The sequence below is a fragment of the Gracilinanus agilis genome, chromosome 1 (genome assembly GCF_016433145.1).
Source record: "Gracilinanus agilis isolate LMUSP501 chromosome 1, AgileGrace, whole genome shotgun sequence".
Lineage (NCBI taxonomy): Eukaryota > Metazoa > Chordata > Mammalia > Didelphimorphia > Didelphidae > Gracilinanus > Gracilinanus agilis.
Window position 1 is genome coordinate 345,258,291 of NC_058130.1, and position 14,045 is coordinate 345,272,335.

General features: G+C 36.8%; 1 protein-coding gene across 1 annotated transcript in view; it reads left to right on the forward strand.

Annotated features, from left to right (window-relative positions):
* Nucleotides 1-1,172: 1,172 nt before the first annotated feature.
* TENT2 (terminal nucleotidyltransferase 2) overlaps nt 1,173-14,045 on the forward strand; it is a 97,803-nt gene continuing 84,930 nt past the window's right edge. Inside the window, exons 1-4 of the mRNA XM_044663291.1 lie at nt 1,173-1,623; nt 4,993-5,178; nt 6,037-6,156; nt 8,582-8,834. Coding sequence (XP_044519226.1) covers nt 5,030-5,178; nt 6,037-6,156; nt 8,582-8,834 — 522 coding nt within the window. The 5' untranslated portion in view covers nt 1,173-1,623; nt 4,993-5,029. The remainder of the gene's footprint in view (nt 1,624-4,992; nt 5,179-6,036; nt 6,157-8,581; nt 8,835-14,045) is intronic.

Below are 14,045 nucleotides of genomic sequence, written 5' to 3' on the forward strand. Positions count from 1 at the left end.
GGGAGGAGAACAAAGGAAGGTCTCCTCTAAACTGATACTTAACCTCAAAATCTTTGAAAGGTCCCTCAGTTAACCTTCCTTCTACTGATTGCACCACAACCAGTCTACCCTCAGGATCTCTGGAATGAAAGATTGCAAGCTCAATTAAAGGCAGGGGTATCAGGAAATGGCCTACTTACAATAGATATTAAAAGGGTACATGATACAAAGGGTAGCTAAGCATTTGATTAAGTCTAAATAGGGTACTTAGCATTTAAGACTGCCAGCCCCACCTAAGCTAGGATTATCCATTACTTTATGGTCTATTATTCAGTCTGAAATGGCTAAATCTGAGACCTCCCTCCAGACGAAATCTCAAGGACTGGGGCAAACTTTGGGTCTCCGTATTTCAAGTTGACAATTGACAAGTGCTTAGCGCGGTGCTTGGCATCATTATAGACACCATTGTGGATGCTTAATAAATGCTTATTTTAAAGAAAAAAAAGTGGGGTTGGGGAGGATAAACAGCATTATATGCTCTTGTTAGTATACCTCTCCTCAGAGAAAGTGCTGGCTGCCCGGTCAGAGAAGTAGGAAATTTAAAAGCGGGTATATCAAGGAAGATAGGTAGCAGTTTCATGGCAAGAGAAAAGAAGTAAAAAAAACCCGCACTCTAACCACTAGTCAGTCATCCACAAAACATACAGGTGGTGTATGGGTGTGGTGGGGGAAAGGGAAGGAGGCACGTACTTTTGGCAGCTGCAAAGGCTCCCCACCCCAAGGCAAAAGGCCATAAAGCCACATTGGTGACGCTTGGGCCCAAGGGCTGGAGCTAGGCAGTGTCCAAGGAGATGGGTGTCGGGAAGCCTCTCCAGGTCCGGCTGGAAGGGATAACCATCTCAAGAATCAATTTGCGAGAACAAAAGCTGTGCTGGACCCGAAAAAGTCCTTTCCTGGGGGCTAGGATATCCGGCACAGTCCTAGACTCCCCTCCTTTGCCATCCCCTCCGGTCCCTTCCCCAGTCCCGGAACTGTCCTCCATTTCTTCCGTGCAGCCAAAGAGGGCGCGAGGAACCCGGAGCGAGTCCAAGACAGCGAGCTGCAGGCGCTGTTGTTCCTTCTACACATGCGCAGACTGTAGTCCGACTTGGCCGGCTAGAAGGGAACCAAAGTGCGACCTCCCGCTGCTTTCCGGGTCTTCCCTTTTCCCCGGGTGTTCTCTTCCGGGTCATAGCTTGCTTCCGAGTGTGTCTAACAAGGCCTGTCTCCGTTTCCGTAGTTTTCAGTTCCACCCGTCCGCGGCCTCTTCTCGGACCTCCGCCCCCTCCTTTTGTGTGTTTCCAGCTTTCTCCTTTTCCACTTCTTTGCTCTCGAATCTCGTTACTTCTCGGAACAAGAAGGATTGGTGCTCTCCGCTGATCTCCCGGCAGATCAAGAGAACCTCTGTGGCTGGCACCGCGGCCCTACTGCCCCGGGTGGACCTGGGACCCCGCCCGCCGCCGCGTCCTCCACCGCCACAGTCACCTCAGTCTCATCTTATTCCACCTCCGCCGCCTCTCCCCCTGCTGCCGTCGTCTCGGCTTCGGCCCTCGAGGGTCCCGGGGCGATTGGTGACGGTGACAGTTCACTTCCCTGAGGACTACTGTGAGTGTCCGGGAAGGGCGGGCCCGGGCCCAGCCGCGCTGTTTCCCGGGCCGGTCTCGTGGGATTCTACGGCTTCAGGGACTTTCCGCCCCCCCCCCGTCTGGCTTGTCAGGCACCGTTGGCCTGAGCTTCTTCGCCATCTCTCTCTCTCCTCCTCCTGCGGGGTTAGAAAGCAAATGCAAGCACGTATTGTGGAAGGTTGAGGCAGTCAATGCTTGTTGTGGAGAGTTGCACTTTAAAATTGAGGGAAAGGTGGAGGGCTAGCTTGCAGTTTTTATGTTGTGTGTTTCTGTGCAAGATTTAGCCCAACTGTTATCTGCTCGCGCTAGGCGGACGGCTGGCAACTAATTAAGGATGCGGACCTCCCACTTATCTTACTTAGCACGAGAAATGGGATTCTTGTCCTAACCCAGTTGGTCGGCACTTCTCTTTTTTTGGGCCCTTTGCTAGAAGGGTGGGGCTTGTGTTTGATTGTTTTGCTTCTTTAATTTACTCTTTTCCCCCTCCTCCAATCGCTTCCATCCTTTTCTTTGTTTTTGAGAGTGTTATGGGCTAGAGTATTGAGTATAAAATGACTCAGTACTTTTGAGGCGTTTTGAGTATGAAGTGACTAAAGGGTTCTTTTACTCAGCAAAATGAAGGAAATCGAAACTTAAAGATCCCAGTGTAATGTCCTTACACCTAGTATTGTGAAACCACATTTTCCAAGTATTAGGCTTAAAACAGGGAAATAAATTCTTGTTCTAGATTTAGTTAAAAATTTTCATCGGTCATTTTACCTTTCTTCCCCCCCCCCAGTCGCCTTTCCTAACCACTCTAAAAGAAAAATGGAGTTGAAATTTGTGGATTGTTTTTATTTTAAGTTCTTTTGTTACGATTAGCTTGAGATGCCTTTTTTGAAGTTACTTATAGTAGACTAGAGTTGGATATTATTGCTCTATTGCCCTGGACTTGATGCTTCATTTGTTTCCCAAAGCTTGTCTGGAGGATCAGAGAGCTTTCCAGAATTTTCCTGTGTTTTCAAATGGGCTGCACTAATAATGCCTTCATTAAAATGCAATGGTGGCTATGGAATTAGTCAGCCATCTTGGAATTTTCTTGTACTTGGGATTGTCTGAAACTGGGTAATTAATTTTTTTAGTGTAACTTCAGTAACAGAACATCTCTTGAACCCTTTTCAGCTTTGAACTTCTGGACTGGTTTGAAGAGAGGTAAGATGAAGTTTGGGTCAGGTGGTTTGGTACAGAAAAAAGAACTCTGAATTTGGAGTCAGAGGGCCTTGATTCCACTTCTCTGGTCCATCGTTCAAATGAGGAAATTATATTACATTTATTGAAATTTATTATGCCAGGTACTTTGCCAAGCTCTTTTACCTCAAGAAACAAGAGGGGAGAACAACATATAAACATGTAAATAAAATCTAGAAAGTGATTTCTGTGGTGAAGAGGGTGCAGGTCTAATGAGAAAGGCAGTGTGTTAACAATAAAAGGAATTTCAGAGTGTATGGAAGGATAGAGAAGAATGGGACAGGGACACCATAAGGATAGGGTTGAGCATGGATAAGGGACTACGGAGTGATGATTAAGGAAGGAAGCTTGTATCTAGGAATCTTACATTCAATCTATTTTAAGAAGAGCCATTGGAGAATAGATTAGATAGTCACTAACTTCATAGGAAAATGCTGAAGATGATTTGTTTATATCATTTGCTGAGAAAGAACTGGAGGATGGGAGAATGGGATAGGATATGGGGATAGAGCTCAATTCCTGATACTGCCTAGCTATTCAGAGCAAGCCTTTGGGAGTGGGGGTGGGAAAGGGGTGTCTTGGAACCTAGATTGTTATAGAGGGGTGAAGCATATTTGGCAGTCAGGTCAGCTTTGCTCCAACACTGATGCTAATGTTGAGGCTCTTCTAGCTGTAAATCCAATAATGTAAGACTTTGCTGTAGGTCTATATAAGATGTTAGAGTGTTTTGTGATTGCTGACATGAGCTCTGAAGAAAAAACAAAGCATATCATGTATAGTTACATCTAAGATATGTGTACAAATTTAGTGGAGAGAAATTAAAAGACTTGCAGAATTCAAATCCATAGCATTTCTAGATAGATAAAGAGTGCTTTTGTTGCAACAGAATTGTCTGTGATGTATAATTCATTATCTCTGAATCCTTTCTGGTTGTTTACCATCAACCAGAAGTTTTATTTTATGGGACATATGTAACCTCAGTATTGATAATGGATAACAATGACTTGCAAGGGTGTACCTGTAGCCAGAATCTCTTGGAATTTCATCTAGTTTGCACCACCTATCCATTCTTTGCTGATGCAGCAGGGCACAAAAATTCTAGGGCTCAAGAGACAGCAGAGGTGAGTGTACTGAATCCTGACTATTAGAGTAAGAAACCAGGCTTCTCAGCTTTACTTCTCTTGGTTAAGCTAGATGACTAACTCCTTTTCTTGGAGTTAGTGCCGTGATGCTTCCTTTCTGCAATGGAAGTGGCCCAGGTACCTGGGATATAATGAGGATGAGACATTGCATTCCTTATAATAGAGTACTACATAGAACTGTGAACCTTGAACTATGCCTGATAACATAGTTTCATGGTATTGAAATATTGAGGGAAAAAAGATAAAAGTAGTTTATATGCATTATTAAGATATTGAGGGGAGCTTCTCATTTTCATAACCCATACTATATTGAATCCTTGATTTCATAGATTCTATAAGATTATAATTTACATTAGATATAGATATAAAAATAGATTGAATAAAGATTATTAATATTTCAAATGTTTATTCTAGATTTTATATGGTAAAATTCAGTTTTCTCAAATAATTTGAGCTAATGATTATATCATACAAATTTAAATCTGTTTAATATCATACTTTGGTATGTGATTCATCTAGATCAGTATTAATACTAAAATGGACTTCTGATCTCATAGTGGGTTCACTACAATGGTTCAGGTCATAGCTACACCTTATATATGTGATGCCTATTCATATTACTGTTAAATCCTTCACTAAGGATTTGGCCAGTATGTTAGAGATGTGCCTTTATGCTTTTTATGTTCTGTGGGTAGCATAGTGATTATCCTGCTATCCCTTACCTTCTACATCTCTGGGCAACCTACTTTTTTGATGTAATTTGGTAATTTAGGATTGAGACCCAATAATCAATAATGACTAAAGCATGCAAATTATATTTGGAAGACACTGGATATTTAGTTTAGCTGTCAAAGCATTTTTAAATTGACTATATCGGGCTATGTACCATAAGGTTTATGTATTATATAATAATGTTTTTTAAAAATCTGACTAGTGGACAGAAGAGAAAATTATAATATTTTCTTTTTGTATTAATCTAGGTAACAAAATACATGTTCACGTAAAGTGAACAAGAGCATGTTCCCAAACTCCTCAAACTTGGGTCGTCCACCCTTCCATCCAAAGTATCAACAGCCCAGTAACTTCTTCAAACTTCCCCTCAACCTATCCCCAACTCTTTCTCACCAGCAGATTGTTGATGCCCAGTTCAGCTGTCAAAATGTAGAGTAAGTATAATAGCTTTTTGATTTTGACCCCAAAACCTTTTGGGCTATGGTGTTGTTAAAAAGTGTTGCCTTATTTTGCCCTGGTCAGACCTTATTTGGAGTCTTATGTTCAGTTCTGGGAGCAACGTTTTGGCAAAGTCAATTTATAAGCTAAAGAAAACTAGGAGAAAGCAATCTGGGTTGAGATCATATGAGGATTCTTTGAAGGGATTGGGGATATTTAATCTGAAGAAGAAAGAGTTGAGAGAAAGAGATAACTGTCTTCCAGTATTTGAAGAAGCCATGGGTGAAAGTTAAAAAGAACCAGATTTAGGCTGGTTATAAGGGGAAAACTTCCAACAGGTAGAGCAATCTACAAGTAAAATGGTCTACTTTTGGAGGTAATGAGTCCCTTATTAGAGAGCTTGTATTAGCAAAGATTGGAAGACTACTTTTGGGGTATGTTGTAGAGAAGATTCTAATTTAATTATTATAAATTACACTAGATGGCCTCTGATATTCTGTTTAATTTTGAGATTCCATGGAATTAAGCAATAGATTTGTTTTTTCCTTTGGAATGTCTATTGTTCCTCTGAATTTTTTTCTTTAAAAGGAATATATGGGGGCAGCTGGGTAGCTCAGTGGATTGAGAGACAGGCCTAGAGACGGGAGGTCCTCAGTTCAAATCTGGCCTTAGAAAATAGCTAGCTGTGGGACCCTGGGCAACTTACTTCACCTTCATTGCCTAGCCCTTACCATTCTTCTGCCTGGGAACCAATACATAGCATTGATTCTAAGGTGGAAAATAAGAGTTTAAAAGAAAAAAAAAGGAATATATCATTCATCATTATCCTGTGAACATTTATTTCTTTTAAATAGTCTACCAAGAACTCTCTTAAGTGGGAACCTTTCACCTATCCCAACACAGTCGTTATCTTATGGAAATGGAAGTCCAATCCGAACATCAACTTCAACTTCTCCAGTATTCCGAGGAAGGAAGTAAGCAATTACTTAAAATTATTAAAAATAATTCTTCTGAAAGTTAATAAAGACCATCCATGGATAATGGTATTTCTAATTATTTTCCGAGTCTGTCAGTGAGTTGAGGACTAAATTTTGCATTGGCGACAGCCATCAGAACAAGTTAATTGGACAAAGGTATAAGAGGTAAAATGGTATAGAAATCTATATGGTTTAGAATCAGAGGATTAGATGAAAATATTGGTTTAGAATGGTAAATGGGCTGGATAGAGAAATAGTAGTATTTTACTATATCTAATACTTTGGCTTTGCTTAGAAACTTAGAATTTTTGTGTTGAGAGGAAGGGTTAGGCATTCTTTAGCCTATCCCTTTTCCATTCTCTACCTCCTCAGTTTTTTACAGCTAAGGAAACTGAGGCCCAGAGAAATTGAGTTTTGCTTGAGGTTCCACAATTAATTAGTTACATAGCTAGAACTAGAACTTAACTCTTGGTCAGTGTTTTGCCACTATATCATGCTGCTTTTAAAATTATTGGATATTGTACTTAATTAGTAGTCCTTGAGACATAAGTATAGTTCTAATTCTTTGGTTTATTATAATTTTTGTAGAATTAAGAAATTCCTCTGGTTGTCAAAAGGGAGATATTGTGGTAATCATGTTACATACCTGAGAATTTAATATTTCTTCTATTTCTAAAATAAAATCTAGAGTCTAGTGCAGTGATGGTGAAACTATGGCACATGCCAAAAGATGGCACGCAGAGTGCTCTGTCAGCATGTGACCTCCCCTCCCACCCTCCACTTTGTTACTAGAAATGTAAAGGGACTCAGTTGGAGCTATCGATGTGTCCTTCCCTCCTCCCCATACCTCATGACATTTTTTTCACATCTCCTGCCCCTTTGCACAGCACCTTAATGGGAGCACTTTCTCCCTCCCCTGTGTGGGGTAAAGGGGTAGGAGGCATTGCATGTAGTCTCCAAAAGGTTTGATCTAGTATAATCACTTCATTTTGCAAATGAAACACAGGCCCAGAAAGGCTAAGTTTCCTGTTGAAGATCACATTATAAGTTAGTGATTTTGGTTCATATAATTTGGGAGACCAGAAAAAGAAAATGATTTTTTAAAGAAATTAAAGCAATAATATATTGAAGTTATAGTTACACAAATCTTTAAAGTGATCTTGTCAATTTTATCTTTTTTCTAAATTAAATGTTTCTGGTTCATCTGACTATTCCTCAAATACATTGTTTGATTATTTGAAAGTAAGGCATGAAATTTATGTAACCAGTTGATAAAAATATAATAATTCATAAAAAGTTAGCTATAAACTTAAGCATAAAATTTTAAATATTGAATGGTTTTATGATAAAGGATTTTTTTCAAGTTTCTCAGTTTTATCAGATTTTCTCTTGAGAAGGAATTGTTAGACAGATACCCACACAGTTATACGTGCATGTGTGAACATGTAAGTTTTTGTCTATATAAACTCCAATGTATTATAAAAATATTCTTTGGACAGTATATCAGATTTTTTAAAAAGGTCATGGCTGGTACTTTAACAAGATTATTGTTATTTAACTCCTTGTAGATTTGTTATGTTCCTAGGTGGATAATTATGTTTTTCTCCATTTTTTTATGTAATACTTCTACGTTCATTATTAATACTCATTATCTTTAACTGTGGAATAGTGTTGTTCTCTATTGCAAATGAAAGTATACTCTTCTTACCTCTTACTTTTTTCATTTGGGATTTGACTCCATATAAAACATAATAATAACTATACTGAAAGTTTTAACAGTTGGACTTTAGTCTTTATTTTGTTTTTTTTTTTCTATTACATTTTTTATTTAAAATTTATTTAAAATTATAAATAAATAAAATAAAATAAAAATAAATTATATTGAATTTATTTTAAAAAATTTTCCATGATTCTGTGATTCATATGTTATATCACTCAAACCCATTTCCATATTATTTATTTTTGTAAAAGATTAATCCTTTGGGGGCAGCTGGGTAGCTTAGTGGAGATTGAGAGCCAGACCTAGAGACCGGAGGTGCTCGGTTCAAATCCGGCCTCAGACACTTCCCAGCTGTGTAACCCTGGGCAAGTCACTTGACCCCATTGCCCACCCTTACCACTCTTCTGCCTTGGAGCCAATACACAGAAGTAAAGGGTTTAAAAAAAAAAAAAGATTAATCCTTTAAAGCCAAAACACCAAATCACATATCCATATAAAGAAGTGATAAATCATGTTTTCTTCTGTATTTCTACTCCCACAGTTCTTTCTCTAGATGTGGATAGCATTCTTTCTCCTAAGTCCCACAGAATTGTCCTGGATCATTGCATTGCTATTAGTAGGGCTTTAGTCTTTAGTCTTTAAGCAGTTTATTAGTAGATATCAACATAGTAAATCTTAATGAGAATTTTTTTTTTTTTGCAGGAGATTAAGCAATGAACAAAATGTTTCCCTTGATGTTAAAAGGCAGCGGTTTCATTCACCTTATCACGATTCAACAGTAGCTAACCAAACAGTGCCTTTACCAGATGAAAGAAGATACTCAGCACCAGGATCAGTTACTCCACCATTGTTGCATGTGAATTATGCACCAGATTTAGTCAGATCTGTTCCACCCTTTCGAGAGGCACCATTTTTGGAACCTAGAGAAATTACACTTCCAGTGGCCAAAGATAAGGTAATATGGATGAGTATTTCAGTTTTGTCTTTCAGCAGTTTTTTCTTTGAACCTTTCCTTGAATAAAACCTTATGTGTACTAAATGTTTAATAAATGTCCATAATAATGTATTAGAAGAAATCTTCATGATATCAGAAAAATCAACTACTGTTCTATGAGAAGTAAATGTGTTTTTTGACATTTCTTCAAGTCTTTATGTGCCTTAAGGAAACAGGTTTTATAATTTTAGCTATTCTACTCTGAATGTCTTTGTACCTTTATAATTTTCTTGAGGTTCATAGATAGAAGATTAGAACTCAGAGTAAGTCATTCCCTAATCTATTTTTAATTATTTGAGCTTGAATCTTAGGTTTTAGACCTAAGAGAAGTTTAAAGTAGCTTTAATTGATTTTTGTAATATAAAGTCAGGGGCAGCTAGGTGGCTTAGGTGGATTGAGAGCTCAAGTCTGGAGATAAGTGGTCCTGGGTTCATATCTGGCCTCTAGTACTTATTAGCTGTGTGACCTGGGCAAGTCACTTGACTCCAGTTGCCTAGCCCAGCATGGGCAAACCTTTTAGAGATTGTGTGCCCAAACTGCACCTTCAAGCCACCTGTGATTTACCCCAGATAGCTTAGGGAGGAAATGCTTGCATTGGGCTGCTGGGCAGAGAGGCGGGGCACGTGAACATTGTCCCCAGGGGAATGGTGCAGACCCATGCAGGGACTCTTATGCCACATCTTTGCCAACACTGGCCTAGGCCTTACCACTCTTCTTCTGCTTTGGAATCAATACTCACTCAGTATTGATTCTAAGATGAAAGGTAAGGGTTTGAAAAAAAAAATTTTTATGAAGTTACCTAGTATTGGTTCCAAGTCAGAAAAGTGGTAAGGAATAGACAGTAAGGGTTCTGGGACTTGCTCAGGATCACACAGGTAGGAAGTATTAGAGGGAAGGTTTGAACTCAGGACCTCCTGACTCCAGGCCTGGATCTCAATCCACTTGAGCTACCTAGCAGCCTCTAAAGTTTCTTACTTTGGATGCAATTGTTTTATCAAAGGACTCATTCTGAGTGACAAAACTCAAATTGGGAAAAAAATGGGATTTATTTAAAATGTTATTTGCCAAATAACATTTTAGATGAAAAGGACCTATTTAAATTAGTATTCTTGGAAAATATCTCCATCAGCATGGAGGAATGTGTTATTTTTTAAGCATCCAAATTTAGAAGCATATGTACATGTTCCATATTCAGTTAAACTTTAAAAATACCAAGCAATCAGGAAGAAAATTCATTATATAAGTTTCTTTATTTCTTGGCCTGTTGTGGACTTACATTTAATTTTTATTTAGTTTTGAATGTGCCCCAGTTCTTAACTGAGATTCTTGAAATTATTGTGTCCTCTTCCCTCTCTGATTTCTCTGCTTGCCAGGAAAATTAGGACAAAAAAAAAGGGGGCAGCTGTGGGTAGCTCAGTGGATTGAGAGCCAGGCCTAGAGACAGGAGGTCCTAGGTTCAAATCTGGCCTCAGACACTTCCCAGCTGTGTGACCCTGGGCAAGTCACTTGACCCCCATTGCCTACCCTTACCATTCTTCTGCCTTAGAGCCAATACACAGTATTGACTTCAAGATGGAAGGTAAGGGTTTAAAAAAAAAAATTAGGACAAAAAACAATGAGAAAGAAACTCAAATTAGAAATGACAAATTTGAGATAGTATAAAAGGACTTCCTTTGTTCTTCCTTCTTGATATTTCTTCACCTTTTTAAGAGAAAGATTTTTAATGGTGATAAAGAAGTTGGTACATTGTATAAACTAGTTTTTTGCTTTGGTGGATGGTAAGTTGTTGTGAAGAGTATATTGTGTAACTCTAAATGCATTTTATTATATGAAATTGATTTGAATTTCTTTTTTATATAAGGTTTCTAATGTATAATTGTTATTTATAAGCCTTAGTTATGCATCCAAAGTAAACATTTTTTTGTATTGACCCTAAATTCAAGAACAAATAATTGATGTTAGTTATTTATATACTCTTAATAGCTTTTCTTTGACTTTTTAGCATAGAAGAAAATTCTCCTATACCCTAGACGTTAGAGATCGGGATATTTAACTGAAAAAGAGTGGGAAATGGGATAGCACAACTTTTCTCTGTCCTTTATTATCAGCATATCTAACAATCTAAGAATCAAGAACAATGAGATTTATTTTCTAATGTGTGATACCCCTAGGAACATAATTTCTTTACTACTTTTAGGATCCATTTTGTCTATAAAATAACTTCAAAAAAGGGTTAGTTCTAAGGTCAGTTCACTGATATCTTTGAATTTATTTCTTGATTATGAAACTTATTATTTCAATATAGCAATATATTAGTAAATACTTACCCTTACTTGCAAAATAGAGTTACTTCAATACTTTGGTGGATTCATTTTTTTCACTGATTTGTGCACTGTTTCCAAAATAATAGATTATAATTCCACTAGACTTTGAGAAGGTCACTTAACTTTTTTAGGTCTGGTTCCTCAACTATAAAATGAGAGAGTGGTTCTCAGTGATTTCCAAGGTTCCATTTAGCTCTAAATATATGAACTATAAATCCTTCATAGAAGATGTACCCTGTATGCTGGTATACCATTCTCCTTCTCTACATGAGTGGGCCATGTAATTTTCTGATCACACGTCTTCTGTAAAGTTTTTGCACTTCCCACATATCTTTTCATTGATCTTTGGCTTTTTTTGTAATTTTAATTCCTCTGAGATTATAGTATTTTGGTATTTATGGCTATATAAAATAAATGGGAAAATAATGTTAGACAAAGGTTGTTGGATTAGTATTCTGTTTGGAATCATTGAATTCACTGCCCTCTTTCTCAAATGCCATCCAGGCAGAACTCTTTCTGCTTGTTATTTCTGGGCCCAGGAGTTCCTTAATTCCATAATTTTATATTTTCCTGTGTATACATAGAAGTATGGTGGACATTCTTTAATGGTACTACATCTGTCATGTCTCTTGAAAAAAAATTGTGTTCTCTTATCACGTTGTTAATCACACTTCTAGTAATAGAAGATTATTTGACTTACTTTTACCTTATCAAAAATGTTATTTGCATTGACATAACAAAATCTCATTAATTAAGACATTTTTATTATTCTGAAATTAGAAAGAGATTTACAATTGCATGGTCTATAAAAATGGCTTTCATTAATGATGTGAGGTTGTAGGAAGATTTTTCAAACTTCTAAAATGAACAAATATTTTGTAGTTATTATCAGGGATTGTAGGGACCCATTTATAGTACTATCAATATAACAATTACAAGCAATTGTTTTTATTAAAATAGATTCCCCTCCTAAAGAGGAAATCATTGTTGATATAGTTTGTTATACATTTTAAAGTAATAAAATTTCATTTATTTAAATATATACTCAGTCCATCCAATGTTTAGTAAGTACCCATGTGCAGAACTCTGCATTAGTTACCAGAGATGATAAATTTATTGGTTAGATAGATATTCTCTTTTCTTTTTGAATTGAGAGTTTATTAGTAAGAGGATATTAGTTTTAGGCTCTAAGACACACAAAAATAATTATGATATACACTAATGTATAGTACATGTATTAGAGAATTACAGCATCAAGTGCAGTGTTAGGTCCAAGGGCAGATTCATGGAGGAAATGACTATTGAATTGAATTTTAAGCAGTGATTGAAAGAAGACAAAAGGATAAGTGGGAGGGAATACAAGAAAAGTATACTAAAAAAAAACTAAAAGCCTGTTGTCTAAAGTAGGCCAAATGAGCAACATTTTCTTATATTTTGATAAAATGGAAAAATTAAACATCATTTTCTACAGTGTTACATTATTTCAGACATCAGTACTATCTTAGCCTGTTAATTTGCTTATTAGTTTGCTTATTTGAGAAAGAAACAAGTTAATTCTCAAAAGGTTTTGTTTTCTTTGAAAATTTTTATCAGTATTTCCCATGTGTACATTGAATCTGATAGCAATGAGAAAACTGGAATAAATGCCAATTTATTTTGAAATTCATAATTGACTTAGAAAACCAGTTTCTTGAATTCCAATTTCTCTTATTCCTAGTTTGGATTTGTGGCCCCTTGCTGGATTCATAGAATCTTAAAGATGCAATATGTTAGAGATCAACAATTCTAACTCTCTAATTGAACTTCCAATCCTATGCTCTTTCTACAACAGTGCTAATTTGCATGGCTCACATCTGTACCTTTAAAGCTAGCAGGTAACATTCTGCAGAAAACTTGCTACTGTTTTTCATATAGTTTCAGATCTTGTTTGGCCTTCCCATCTGAAAAACACCTCTTTCCCTACCCCTTCCCCCAAATATATTTTACTCAGGAAACCATCTCAGAGCTGACAGATGGAGAATGTGTACTGAGAACAGCATGTAAAAGTTATCCCCTTCAGCTTTACACTTGTCAAGATATTCACAGATTTTCCAGAAGAATGCAAAAAAGTAGAAGCCTTAAAATATATTCACTGTTCCTTACAATGAAATATACTTGCTCTAGCAGTAGCTTTATTGCTAATTTTATTTTTAAATGGCTTTGGGAATAGTAAGTTGGACAGTGTATACTTAGATGAAAAATCAATTTTTAATTTTCCAAATTTTCTTTTTAAATGCATTTTCTCTTTTTGGGCATAAGTAACTCAACTGCAATGCAAAATTACTTGCTCCTATAATTAATTTTAAATGAAAAAAGGTAATTAGACTTTGATGAGAGCCCAAAAAGGTGTTCTGTATAATTCTTTTTGTACATGGAAGAATAGAGAAATTTTTAGAAATAAAAATAATGCTTAGAAATGAAAACTTATCTACCTAAATCATTAGCAATTAAAATTTTCTTTGGAAAAACATTGATACCCACATAGATAAGTATAATCTCTATCACCTAAGTACCTAACACTACTTGTTCACTTTGGAATTCTTATCATTCATTTAACTAGAAATATGAACTTTGAGCTATTTCTTGAAATATTTCTTTGCATCTGGCAACAGCACATGCATCTGTCTGAATTTTATCCCATCATAACTCACCACTTTCTATGTTTGCTTGATAACAAAGAATAAATAAAGCACCAAACCTAACAAAAACAATGAGGATTCCTAAGAGAACAGCTAGCTACTGAAGACGCTCTCTTTTCTTGCAAGTGATTCCCTTTAGCACTTTTTGGGAGGGGAGAATTATTCCTATT